The 13,974-nt window shown below is 41.6% G+C and overlaps 1 protein-coding gene across 1 annotated transcript in view; it reads left to right on the forward strand.

Moving 5' to 3' along the window:
- The window catches only part of SLC22A16 (solute carrier family 22 member 16), a 110,626-nt gene that overhangs the window by 90,209 nt on the left and 6,443 nt on the right, over positions 1-13,974 (forward strand). The window contains exons 5-8 of the mRNA XM_021693350.1: positions 1,856-1,973; positions 6,368-6,899; positions 10,212-10,339; positions 12,884-12,993. Of these exons, the coding sequence (XP_021549025.1) occupies positions 1,856-1,973; positions 6,368-6,899; positions 10,212-10,339; positions 12,884-12,993 (888 nt within the window). The remainder of the gene's footprint in view (positions 1-1,855; positions 1,974-6,367; positions 6,900-10,211; positions 10,340-12,883; positions 12,994-13,974) is intronic.

Below are 13,974 nucleotides of genomic sequence, written 5' to 3' on the forward strand. Positions count from 1 at the left end.
ATTACTTAAAGGACTTTTATATCAATAGGAAAAAGACAACCCAATAGAAAACTGGGAAAAAGATTTGAAGTCACTTCATAAAATGGCTAATGGAAAGATGAAAAGGGTGTCAATGATCTATAACCATACCATTTATTTTTGACCAGTTGTCAAAAGTAGAAAGTCTTGTAATGCCAAGTGTTGGTGAGGATATGGGGTAATAGGATCTCTCGCCCTGCTGGTGTGAATGCAAATTGAGAATGCAAATCAGGAAAACTTTGAAGAATGGTTTCTCATTATATAGAAAAGTTGGTGATGGGCACAGCTCACATGTCCTGGGGCTTGGACCCTGGAGATGCCCTTGCACGTGTCCACATGGGTATGTGCATCAAAAAGCTCCTATAGCATTGTTGCTACCAGCCTGGCCATGCAAGCAACCCAAATGTACTTCAGCCATATTGTAGACACACATATTGCAATATTTCTTGCTGTGGGATGTGCGGCCATGCAATGAATGATTCGTAGCTACACAAACAACAGAGATGAATCTCCAAAAATAAGATTGAGTAAAAGAAGCAAGACACAGAATAATACATACAGTACTGTTTGATGATAGAAAGTTAAAAAACTAGCAAAAGTAACCTATCTTGTTTAGGGCTGCCTATAAATATGGTAAAATGGAATGAAAAGTAAGGAACTGATGGTTGCCAAAATTAGGATAATGGTCTCTCCAAAAAGGGAGCAAGGAGTTGGGGGTTTGGGATCACAAAGGGAGGTGTGAGAAGCTATTGGGAGGGTGGCAATGATCTCTTTCTTACTTTGGGTTGTGATTTCATAGATGTTTGAGTCTTATTATTCTCTCAATACATATGTATTTTTATGCATTCTTATGTATGTATGACATAGCATAATAAAAAAGCAAAGAAATAAGACCTGATCCCATCGTTATGGAGCTAACAGTGGAGGAGAAAGACTTTTAAATAGATAATTTCAATGAAATGTGAGAAATGCTTTTAAAATAATAACAACTCACATTTATGCACCATTTACTATGCACCAGGTACTGTTTTAAATGTCTTGTGTATTATCTCATTTAATTATTTAAAGATATCTAGGAGGTAGGCACTATTGGCCCTATTTTAAGTACCGGTGCAGAAAAGGAGGCACGGAAAGTTTATCTGGAGAGTAAGCAGTGGAGCTGGGACTTGAACCCAGGCCTGAACACCTGATTACTACATCGCCTTGTCTCTTCATTTCTGCCTCAAGACCCCAGAGGATGGTCAGAAAAGGCTGCACATTTGACCTGGGTTTTAAATGCTCACTAGGGAAGGGTTTCTAAGGGGGAAGGAAAAATTTCCTGTCATGAGAGAGGCTGGCACCTTCAGGGAATTGTGGGGAGGCGCATTTGGCAGAAGCATAGGATGGATAAAAGAAGTGAAGCAAAACTACACCTGGGATTGTTTTTATTTCTGGGAAGTGTGGGAGGGGGGTGTGCTGGTGCGACATGAGGAGGGCTGGTTGGGAGGCCGTTGGGATGAGAGATGGAGGAAATGGTGAAGGCCCAAATGAAGGCAGGAGAGACAGAGAGGGAAGGATGGGCACATATCCCCCCTCCTCTCCCTCACCAGTCCTGGGTCGGCAAGTCCTCTGGGGGATCACCCCGGGTGATCATGTGTGTCTATTAGTGGCTTGGGTAGAGGCCTCTCCCCCGAAAGACTGGCCTCTTGCATGTGTTAACTCGTAACTTGCCCCCAGTAAATGAGTGAATAGCAGCAATCAGTACATAAGCAATACTCATCTTTCGTGAATTGGAGTGGGTGCTTCAACTGTTATGACCCTGCTTTGCTTGTCCCGCTGTGCCATTCTTATCTTTTAGGCTAGGAAGACGGCTCGTCCTGTGGTCCACAAGCATTGGCGTATTTTTCTTCGGCATAGCAGCGGCTTTCTCATCTGATTATTACGGCTTCATGATCGCACGCTTTCTTCTAGCCATGGTGAGTTGTGTGTGTGCTTTTTTACAAAAAAACCTCATTAATTCTCCTGCAGTGTTTTCACACCGAGCCTAGCTGTCTTAGTTTGGGTCATTTCGAATGCGGTGAGAGAGGGCAAAGACTCATCTTTGTCCATGCCCCTGAGAAGCCTTTCTGTGGAACAGCAGTGCCCTGTGTTTACAGTGAAACTCAGTAACGTGAAAAATGGTTGCTTACTAGGCAGAGACTTTTTGCTTGACGCCATGCTTGGCATGTGGTCCACATTCCACAATTACTAAGGCATTATTTCATTTCTGAGCAATTCCAGTGGCCAAGTCAGGCCCTGTATGCATGAGCCATAGGTGTGTTGTTAAAAGTTGTTTGTATACTGTGCGGTAGGAATGAAAACAAGAAAGCGCTGGGCTTTTCTGTTGCGAGGAACAAGGAAATGGAGGGAAAAGGGCATGAGTTTGAATACCAGCCTTGTCATATTTTGGCTTTTTCACTGTGTGGCCTTGGGCAAACACGGTGTTCTCTTCAAGCCTTAGTTTCTAAGCTGTAAACTGTGGAAAATACTACTTGCTTCACTGGGTTGTTATCAGGAGCCAGTGAGATTAAAGTTAACTTGCATGGTAGGGCACTGGACACGACATAGGCCGTCCTTCCGGTGGGGACTATCATTGTAAGTGGACCAGCCAGTGACGAAGTGTCCCCACACTTGGGGACAGGGTCCAAGCTGCCAAATGACAGCAGCAGTGAATCCTGTTGGAGGTCACCGGTCAAGGATAGAGGAGTGAAGTTTCTGTCTGTGGGAGGAACTTGTGACCTTGCTAAACTCAGGGATGGGTATGCATCCCCATTCACCAGGACGTACGTAAGAGCCAAGATTCCGGGGAGAGGCCAAGGACTGCAATCTCAGGGAGGTCCTAGCCCTCACAGAGCAGGCTGGTGTGTTCAGTTTTGGAGTCCTCACTGATGGCTGGACAGGGTTCCTAGGAAGCCACGTGGATGGCCAGGGATAGGGATGATGCATAAAAAGAAAAAAATTGGGGAGAATTGGAGGTGTAGCCCCTTTAAAAAAAGTAATTATATATATTTAGGAAGGTAAAGAGTTTTTAATACAAAAGATAACAAGCAGCAGTCTGTATCCACTGAGGACAGAATGAGAGGAAATGGCTCTGTGACTGCAGAATGAGATTTGATGAGCCCTTGGTGGGAATGATGATTCAACGGAGGCACAGGGATGGAGAGAGTGTGAAGGTCCTCTTTTGGAAGGCTTAAGAGGATGCATTCTGAAAATATCTGTTTCAGTCTTAGAAATACCATGTGTTTATTTCCAGAACTGAGAAAATGAGACAGCCACTCATTGAATACATTTGTAAATGTGGCCTTAATTTTCTGTCTTTGATTTTCAAGAGAAATGTAGTTGGAGTTGAATTCTGAGTAGGGAAGATGCCGGCAGACTCATTTACTCAACACATTTATTAGAATCTGCCCACAGAGTGTAATGCTAAGTAAACCAGACCAGACTGTTTCAATAACCCTACAGTGTAGTGGGAAGGCAAGACACTGATGGGCCATTTTGGAAAATTCAATGTTGACAATGGAGGCGTGACAGTGCGGGGGAGGGGATCTTAAGTTGGGAGAGTGGAGAGTCTGGAGAATTAGGGGCTTTTTAGTGAGGAATGGGTAAGAGAAGAATGTTCCAGGTAGAGACAGCAAGTAAGAAGGCCCTAAGATGAGAAGGAATTGAAGGTCTGGATGTCTGGAGAATAGAGAGGAGGTAAAACACCTTGATGAGGCTGAAGGGATGGGGATGATTAGCCAGGGCCTTGGAGGATGATCAAGAGTTTGCTTGATTTCCTAGAGGCAATGGGAATGTCCTGAAGGGGTTCAGGTGGGGGCAAAGTGGCTGTTCTGGCTGCTATGTGGGGGTGGGGTCAGGGGAGATATGAAGAACAGTGTTCTCAGTGGAGGTGACACGTGTGAATGAATCCAAGGAGCGTTTTGGAATTACAGAGTTGTGTATGGCTTGACCGAACCCAGTGACAGAAGTAACCAGTAGGAAGTGGGAGTGCGCTCAGGATTACTATGGGAAAAAAAAAACCTGCCAGGGACTGATGTTACCGCTTAACTTAATGGGGGAAATCTGTAGTATTTGGTGGTCCTCACCATCTTTGTTTGTGTACTGTAACAACAGCAAACATTACCAAACAACTAGATTCTTGGGTGTGGGAGTCCTCATTAGCAGGGTTCATTATCTGAGTCTTGCAATTATAAGGTTGTATGGAGAAGTGAAAGCTGTTGTCACAAAAATATTAAACTGAACATTAATGCAGTAGAGGCCCCACCACCCACATCCCTGTTTACTACTCGTGTCATGCTCTCTGTCACAGGAAATCGCTTGTAGGTTAGCTTCTTCCTGACTCTCCAATGCAAGGAGAAATTGCAGGTCTTACAAAAGATGTTTGATTACAAAAAGTCTTTGAGAGCAGTGGGGAAAACTAAATCATCCTACCCAAATCCCTGGGCCAGTTGGGATGTGGTAGAGCTAGACCAGCTAACTTTTGAAGAAATGAACATCCACAAGGATAATGACATGATGAGTCTTCAAAAGAGTACGATTTGAATACCAAAGGATTAAGAGAGGCCTTTGGCTCTTGAATAATTTTGCAAAAATTAACTTTATGATTTGTGTTACAGAAGTCAAATGTGAAATACTCTTGTAGGAAAAATTCTAATCCTTTCATCACCCCCCCCCAACAAAAAAATCCATCATTTGATTCATTCTTTGTTTATTCCAAGAATGATCACATATCGCTATTATAGTCTACATTTTGTTAAAGATAAGCTTATTTTCAAAATAAAGTTACTTTCCCCAATTTTTAAAATTGTGGTAAAATATACATAACATAAAATTTACCATCTTCACCATTTTTAAGTATACATTTCAGTGATATTAAGTACATTCATATTGTTGTGCAACCATAGTCACTATCCATCTCCAGAACTCTTTTAATTTTGCAAAACTGAAACTCTATACCCATTAAACACTCTCATTTCCTCCTCCCCCCAGCCCCTAGCAACCATATTCTACATTCTATTTCTATGATTTCCACTACACTATGTAACTCATATAAGTGGAATCATACAGTATTTTATCTTTTTGTGATTGGCTTATTTCACTTAGTATAATGTCCTTAAAGTTCATGCATGTTGTAGCATGTGTCAGAATTTCCTTCCTTTTTAAGGCTGAATAATAGTCCATTATCTGGATAGACCACATTTTGCTTGTCTATCCATCTGTCTGTGGATGCTTGGATTGCTTCCACATTTTAGCCATTGTGAATAATGCTGTTACAAACATGGGTGTACAAGTATTTCTTTGAGGCCTCGTTTTCAATTATTTTGGATGTATATCCAAAGTGGGACTGCTGAATCTTATGGTAATTCTATTTTTAGTTTTTTGGGGGAATCCCCGTGCTGTTTCCCGTAACAGCTGTATCATTTTATATTCCCACCAATAGTGCACAAGAGTTCCAGTTTCTCCATATCCTTGTCAACACTTGTTATTTTCTATTGTTGTTGTTGTTGTTGTTGTTTTTATAGTAGCCGTCCTAATGGCTATGAGGTGGTATCTCAACGTGGTTTTGATTTGCATTTCCCTAATGGTTAGTGATGTTGAGCATCTTTTCGTGTGCTTATTGGCCATTCGTGTATCTTTTTGGAAAAATCCAAATTCTTTGCTCATTTTGAATTGGATTGTTTGCTTTGTTGTTGAGTTTCAGGAGTGTTCTATATATGCTGGATATTAATTTCTTATCAGATATATGATTTGTAAATATGTCATTCCACAAGTTGCCTTTTCACTCTGTTGGTAGTCTCCTTTGATGCACAGAAGTTTCTAATTTCCATGAAGCCCAGTTTGTTTATTTTCTCTTTTATTGCTTGTTAAAATAAAGTTTCAATCAAATCTTTTTCTTCACATTAGATATCATTATTTTTTGCCCCATTTAACAATTTAGGATTTAATAATAAGGACCTCTTATCTATAGAGTAATTGGTATGCATGTTTGCAGTTACATTAACTGAGAAAGAAAGGCACACTACAGAGGAATCCTTACCTGAAGCAAAAGGCAGCGCCTAACGTATATCATACATGTCCTCTCATCTATATCATATATAGCCTCTCGAGTCTGGCCGTTCAGGGCGGCGAGGGTGGGGGAAGGATGAAAAGAACCATTTAAAGAAGAAGGATGGATTGGATTAAATGCCATTTTTGAAATGTGGTAAGGGTTTCAGAAAACAATTTTGTCGTTTTCTTTCTTGCCTATGTGTGATATGCAGAGAGATCAGACCCCTGAGCAGTTGTAAATGTGACCTTAAATCTGGACCACTCTCCCTGCTTTGTTTTTCAGTCTGGAAGTGGCTATCTCGTGGTGGTGTTTGTCTATGTGACGGAATTTATTGGCATGAAGTCTCGGACGTGGGCATGCATCCAGATGCATTCCTTTTTTGCCATTGGAACAATGGTGGTGGCTTTGACAGGCTACTTTGTCAGGACCTGGTGGACCTATCAGATAGTCCTCTCCACAGTGACTGTCCCCTTTGTCGTGTGCTGTTGGATACTCCCAGAGACACCTTTTTGGCTTCTCTCAGAGGGAAGATATGAAGAAGCACAAAGAGTAGTTGATACGATGGCCAAGTGGAATAGGGCAAGCTCCTGTAAACTGTCAGAACTTTTGTCACTAGATCTAAATGGTCCTGTCGGTAATGCACCCTTTGAAGTTAAGAAGCACAACCTATTAGATCTGTTTTATGACTGGAATGTTGGAACAAGGACATTTATTGTTTGGCTGATTTGGTTCACTGGGTGTTTGGGATTCTACTTCTTCTCCTTGAATTCTGTTAATTTAGGAGGCAATGAATATTTAAACCTCTTCCTCATGGGTAAGTAGTTAAATTATATTTAAGCATAGCAATGAGGTGATGTTTCCACCATGTTTTTCTTGTCTTTTCTCTACCAGGAACAATACTGCCAACTATATTATTACAGTCTCTTTTAGTGTTATTATGCTGGAACACAGGTATATATTTTCTTTTAAAACAATGCCAACAGTCAGAAGAATTTAGTTCCTCCTTCCTTTTCTGCCTCTGCTCCTTGCTTGCTTCCTTCCTGTAAGCCCACCCCCATCTCAGAACTCTCTTTGAGAGGTGATGTCTATAATATCTGGCTTGTACTCTTTTAGATCTCCTTCTATGCATTTTCATACATTTGTGCAGAGAAAGAGATCATTCTCTTTGTAGGTAACTATTGTTCTTTGTAAGTGGCTTTCCTTTTAAAATTTAATACGTCTTGGAGATCTTCTGGTATCTTTCTACCTTCAAAAGCCCCTAATTTAGAAATTGCAGTCAGTAAGATCACTTAAATCCATGCAACTATAATTTCATTGTCATGCTTCTTTCATTTTAGTGGCAGGTTAAAATGGCCCCAGATACTGACGTCTTGAGGCGTGACTCTGACGGCCAACCAAATTCACACCAAACATGAGAGAAATATTAGAAATCGATATCTGTCCATCTAGTCTTAACTCCTGGTCATTTTCACAAAGGCTGACTGCATTTGCTATTATCCTCAGAAAAATCTTGCTCTTACATTTTTACACATAGATAGCATCCCTTCTCATTAAAGTGCTCTGATGTCACATCTGTTTTTATTATTAGCTCAGCAGGAATTACCGGAGAAGTCATTTTAAGAAAAAATAAAACACCGTTATTCTCTTTTTGGGCAAACCAACAAGTTTGCAGAGTCCATCTTGGCTTCAAACCCATTCTAGATGTCAGTTTGAGAAATGATGTGGTCTTCCTACAACAGAGCAGGAGGTGACAGGAGGACCGAGTGGGGTGGGGTGTGATGTGGGGAAGCTTTGGGAAGTTGGAGTCTTAGATCTTCATGACATAGTTTCTTTGTTTTAATGAAGATATAAATTCTCAAGAAACTGGGACATCTCATAAATATAAAAACGTGTCTAAGATAAATATACATGGTTTTCTATTCCCTACTGTCTTGGATTTTTCATGTTATTCCCCTTCCCAGAAGTCCTCTTGCTGACAGGCGCTTCCAGTCAACATTTCTATGCTGTGACATTTTGGAACGAGTTTTTCTCTCCTGAGACAGGTTGGGGCTGGTGGGTATTTCAGCCCAGGTTTTGTGCCACTTTCAAGTGATAAATGCTTCAGCAGCTTCAAGACATAACCTTGGGGTTATGTGGGGATAGGAGGGGAACTGGGTCTGGGTGATTGGAGATTCTATATTATAGAGTGAAGAAAGTAATGTCAGACTGTCCGAATCCAAAGGGGTGTGGGCCTCATTGCTTGCACCATTTCTATCCCATACACAGTCACACCAAAAATTACATGGGGTATCAGTATCCTGAAGCGACAACTCAGGAAAAACCAGTGTAGGATACTTTAAATGTCTCTACAGCCATTTCACAGTGGTTGCCCTGCTTCGCTAGACCCCAGGAAGTTGGTTGGTGGCCCAGCACCCAGTCCTGAGGCACGGAGGGAGGCAGTGGGGGAGGGAGGCTTCAAGAAAGGAGTCGTGCCTCCTGAAGACCTTGCTTCCAGTCCCTGAGGTGTCCCTTACTCATTCGGCTCAAAACATTTACTCTCCATTGTAAAGTGGGGACACGAAGCCAGGCTTACTCCCATGCGATTCTTTTGAGGGTCATGACCCTGGGCCTTGAAAAGTGCTTGATAAACTCTTAAAAATAAAAAAAAATAAAATAAAAAAAAGAGTAGAGTAAGAGATATATACCCTGATCTGGCCCGAAAGCATGGACCTTACCACTGCAGGGTCCGTGCAAGGGAGCATTTCCTTGAGAGCTGACTATTTTCCATGTCGATGAAAGGGAGCAAGACCAGCTCTCAAAGGCAGCTTGGAATGTTCTTTTTTGCCTTTGCCTGGGCCACTTTTTTTTTTTTTTTTTGAGCAGCAGCAGCTGTGTACATTTCTGATGTACCACTGAAAATGTTCACCGGGAGTATAGGTGTCTACCCCTATGATGTGTTCAGCAGCTGTGGGAGACAGAGAGGCAGACCAGTCTCTCCAGGTGCTTGCAGCATTCTGCAGCTGGATGGGCAAGGGCAGGGCTCTCCTGAGCAGTGGGGGCGGGGCGCACCCTGAGATTTAGGCAAGCTGCAGATGCGGGGAGAACTCCAGACTGAATTACATGGAAGATCTGGCCTGGTAGACCATGGCAGTTTCCTAAAGGAGATGGTTGGGGTTGCTCAGTTTGGCCAAAAGATCTTCTTGCTTGCTTCCTATTTGATTCTGGCTGGTAGACATAGAGCTTTTTGGCTCTGGATCTCACTTTGGTTTTTCAAGAGAAGGGCTTTTAAGTCAGTTATGGACTTGGAGATCCAGCTCTTTACTTTTGTGGTGGGGCAGGAAAAAGAGGCCCGAGGCAGTTTCTGTTCTGTAGGGGATTCATCTTAGATTTTTAGATGTTTACTTTTAGATTTAAAAATCCATCACGCATTATCATTAGTTTGTGTACTTAGCCGACAGTGAATTTTCTACTTTAGTTCCTAACTTTGAAGTTACTGATGTAGAATTTTCTCTCGTTCTGCCAAGTGCGAGAAACCAAAGATCAGAAATTATCAATGTCGTCTATGAATTTACTCATGTATTCATCCAACAGGCCTGTCTTCTGGGCCCCATGTTGTATACTGGGGAGCTCACAGCCTAGTGGGTGGCAAGATCCCCGGGACAGGTGATAAGTGCCAGACGGATTGAGGGAGCTCTAGTGCACTTAACAGGACACATCCTCTTCACCCCAGGGAGTTTATTTATTTATTTATTTATTTATTTATTTATTTATTTATTAAGATTTTATTTATTTATTTGACAGAGAGAGAGACAGCGAGAGCAGGAACACAAGCAGGGGGGAGTGGGAGAGGGAGAAGCAGGCTTCCCGCCGAGCAGGGAGCCTGATGTGGGGCTCGAACCCAGGACGCTGGGACCATGACCTGAGCCGAAGGCAGACGCTTAACGACTGAGCCACCCAGTCGCCCCCCTCTTCACTCCAGGGAGTTTAAAAGGGGTTGGGCTTGTAAGGCAGGTGTTGTGTAGCTCTTAGGGGCTCCTGGAAGTGGGAAGAGGGCTGATCATTCCTTTCGGGTGGTGGGTTAGAAGGCGAGGTCCCCTTGTGTGGTTGGCTGCCATGACTTATAGAGAGCCCTTTTGCTCAATGACAGGTGCAGTGGAAATTCCTGCCTATGTCTTCATATGCTGGGGGATGGACAGTATAGGGAGAAGAAACATTCTGGCCTTCTCCCTTATCTCAGGAGCACTGCTCTGTGGTGTGGTTATGGCGATCCCCAAGGTGAGTTATTTTTATGTTTTACTGAAGGCATGGTTAGTTAGTTATACTATGACAGTAAGGATGAAGATCAATTCAGACATATGGACAGAGTATATACATAATATTTTAAAATATATTTTTAAAAACTGTTCTTTCCCTGTGATGTAAGTAATACATGTTCATTATTAAAAAAAAATTAAGGAAAAAAGTGTTTTCTCTTTTTAAAAAGCCCATAATCCCACTTCCCAGGGATGACCAATGTTGTATTTTGTAAACACAATGGTCCTGAATGAGGAAAGTTGATCATGTCTTCCAGTGATTATTATTATCTTAAACATTCATTCATTCAGCAAATATGTATCCAGAATCTGTTATGTGCCAGGTGTTGTCCTAAGTGCTGAAGACACACAGTGAATCAAGTTTCTATAAGTATGAAGAAAAACAAAACAGGATGAAGGATGGAGAATGTGTGTGTGTGTGTGTAACACATGTGTTTATTTTATCCAGGGTGATGATCGAGGATGGTGTGCCTCTCAGAGAAGGTGACAGTTGATTAGAAACCTGAAGGAGGGAGGAAGCCAATAGAGACATCTGAAGGATACAATGAGTTTTATTTTTTAATTTTTTTATTTTTTTAAAGATTTTATTTATTTATTTGAGAGAGAGAGAATGAGAGACAGAGAGCATGAGAGGGAGGAAGGTCAGAGGGAGAAGCAGACTCCCTGCCGAGCAGGGAGCCCGACGCAGGACTCGATCCCGGGGCTCCAGGATCATGACCTGAGCCAAAGGCAGTCGCTTAACCGACTGAGCCACCCAGGCGCCCTACAATGAGTTTTATATTCAGGACTGTTTCCATTTAAATAGTCTTGTTTTTCATTGCAGTAGATTAGTTGTTTCCAATTTTGAGTATGCCTAAATCCCTCAAGGAGCTTGTTCTTAAAAATGCAGTTTCCTACTGAGAGATACTGCCATAAACTACTGAACCCACTTTCCCATTCCTATGTAACTCTTGCATCCAGAAGTGCGCCTCCTCTTTCTCCCCGCAAAATGTTATCAGAACCTGTGTTTTCATTCTTGATTTGGAAAATATGGTCACTCTAACAATACTTTAAAATACTTTCTATAATTTTCTCTAGGATTATATAATTATTCAGTAATAGTATCTCACCATTTAGAGCAAGGCATGTTAAGTTTTGCATATTGTTTGAAATTTACTTTAACCAGTGACTTCTTTTTATAGTAATACTTCACTTAATTCTCAAGGTTGGCAAATCATATGTTTTATGTAACTGAAATTTCCAGCTGATTGATGCACAACTAATATGAATGCAGTAAAACTACTCAGGGCCAGGGGGTTTGCTGCCAATTTGAGGGAACTTCATCCATACCTCTTTTTGTTTGTTTTTAAAGTGGTTTACAGGTATACTAGTTGAGTTGATGGCAGCTGTCTCTGAAGCTAGCTGGTGAATATTTAGGGGAACCCCAGAGCGTTTGAGTTCGATAGTGGTTAAGCCCCTGTGATAATGGGGAAAACAGGAGAGTAGCTGATGGGGATTTCTAGAAACACGGCACTAACTCTTAACCACAAATTTCTTCCTTCTAATGAAGTTTCTCCCCAAATGGCAGTGTAAACACCCTTCAGTGTTTTTCAAGTTACATTAATTCATTCAACAAACACTGTCTACAACAGATACTGTCAACAGATTCATCCAACAAACACGCAGGAATCACGATGACAAGGTGACACTGGTTGCTTTATTAGAGACATCATCGGGTCCCAGGGACTTCACATAATAGATATTTATTTCTTGCTCATAGAAAGTTTGATATAGGTGTACCTGGTTGGTAGTGGTGGGAGTGGTGAGGGGGTGTTTGGCTCCACGGAGTCATTCAGGGGTTCAGGTTGACAAAGGGGCTGCCATCCTCAACACACGAACCGCAGGGTCCCCTGGGTCTCCACATCCAGCGGGCAGACAGGAGAGGAGAGGAAAGATGGAATGCGGGAGGCCTGTGTGAGCCACAGCTGGACGTGGAGCACATCAGGGACAGCAGAAACTGAGTTGGAGTCGCGGAGAAGTATCACTGTTGAAAAAAAAATAAATCTGTTTTAATAGCTCAGTTATCACTTTCCAATTATTTTCTGAAAATAATTTATAAGCTAGAGGATTACTGTCACAAAGGGCCCAATTTGTTTTTATGGCTCTTTGATTCATTCTGCTTGGATCAATTCCAGAAGGAGTGGGTCGATTACTACTGGAACCAGCACCATCTGGGCGTGTCTCACTTCATAGCAGTCTCTGCAGATGGCTTTTCTAATTGGGTCATTTGACATCTCCAAGGCTGGAGGGGAGGCACAATTAAACTTTTCTCTAAATTTCAGGGAGATGAAAAGCTTTTACAGACTATGAGTAGAGATTACAAAATAAATTCAAACAGAGATAAAACTTTTCATTGTTCTGAACAATATTGGATAATTAGAAAGTTTTAAATAATAATTAAGATTTTATATTTTCTTTTAAAAATATTACTCATGATGGTCTATTTTGCGAACATATGGTTTTTCAGGATTACTTTGTTTGGACTGTGGTGGTGACTATGGCTGGAAAATTTGCCATAGGGGCATCGTTTGGCCTCATTTACCTTTATACGGCAGAGCTGTATCCAACCATGGTAAGGTAAGACTTACTTATTTTTCTTTTGTTTTCTTGTTATGTTTTGCTTACACGTCGTTTCATTATATTTGACCTTTGAGTAGAAATGCTTTCTTTCTGTAGCAGTTGCTGGAGCTCTGAGATATGGGAAAGTCACACAATGATGCTAATTCTGAATCTGAGGCTTTGTCTACACCCCATTAGCAAGGATATTAAAGAAATTGTTGTGAAATCACACTCTATAATCTCAAGTACAATTGACTTACACTGACTCTCCGTATGACTCAAGGCTAATTTTCTTAGGATGTGTCTCTTAATGTTCTGATGTCCGTTGTCTTAATTTTTAGGGCTTCCATGACAAAACACCAGAGGTTGGGTGGCTGAAACAGCAGAAATCTATTTTCTCACATATCTGGAGGCTAGAGGTCCAAGATCAAGGTGTTTGGCTGATTTGGTTTCTCCTGTGTGGGGCCTCTCTCCTTGGCTTAAAAAGAGATACTCATTCACATTAAAAGCACATTCTTTCCTTCTTACTAGACATTCCATAAGGCTACCTTATATAGCTTTTAAAGAAAAGCACATTAAGATACTGCTTGTCTTTAAAAAGTTGAAATAGAATGTTCCATAGATAGAAATCTTTTGTTCTTCCCCATTCCCGTCCATTCCCTACTGCAAACAAATTCCTGCTCTAGAAGACCAATGTTGTTCTCAATGTTAGACTGAACGAATATACATAAGGGCCTCATCTGCATAGCAAAGGAAGAATGGTTTATTTTTATTTTTATTTTTTTGGTCTTGAAGTGTCTTGAACGATCCATATGCTTGTATATACCACTGTTGCACAGAATGTGGATGTAAATCACAAGTGATTCTCAAAATTTTAGTGTAAAATTATTTTCCAGTATATTGGGCCGAGCTTCAGTTTTATTATGTTTCTTCTCCGCTGGGAGTGTGGGCGGGGCTGCAGGCCCCCCCCCCCCCTCCACGACCCCCTTCCGATCTACT

This window comes from Neomonachus schauinslandi, chromosome 8, assembly GCF_002201575.2.
Source record: "Neomonachus schauinslandi chromosome 8, ASM220157v2, whole genome shotgun sequence".
NCBI lineage: Eukaryota > Metazoa > Chordata > Mammalia > Carnivora > Phocidae > Neomonachus > Neomonachus schauinslandi.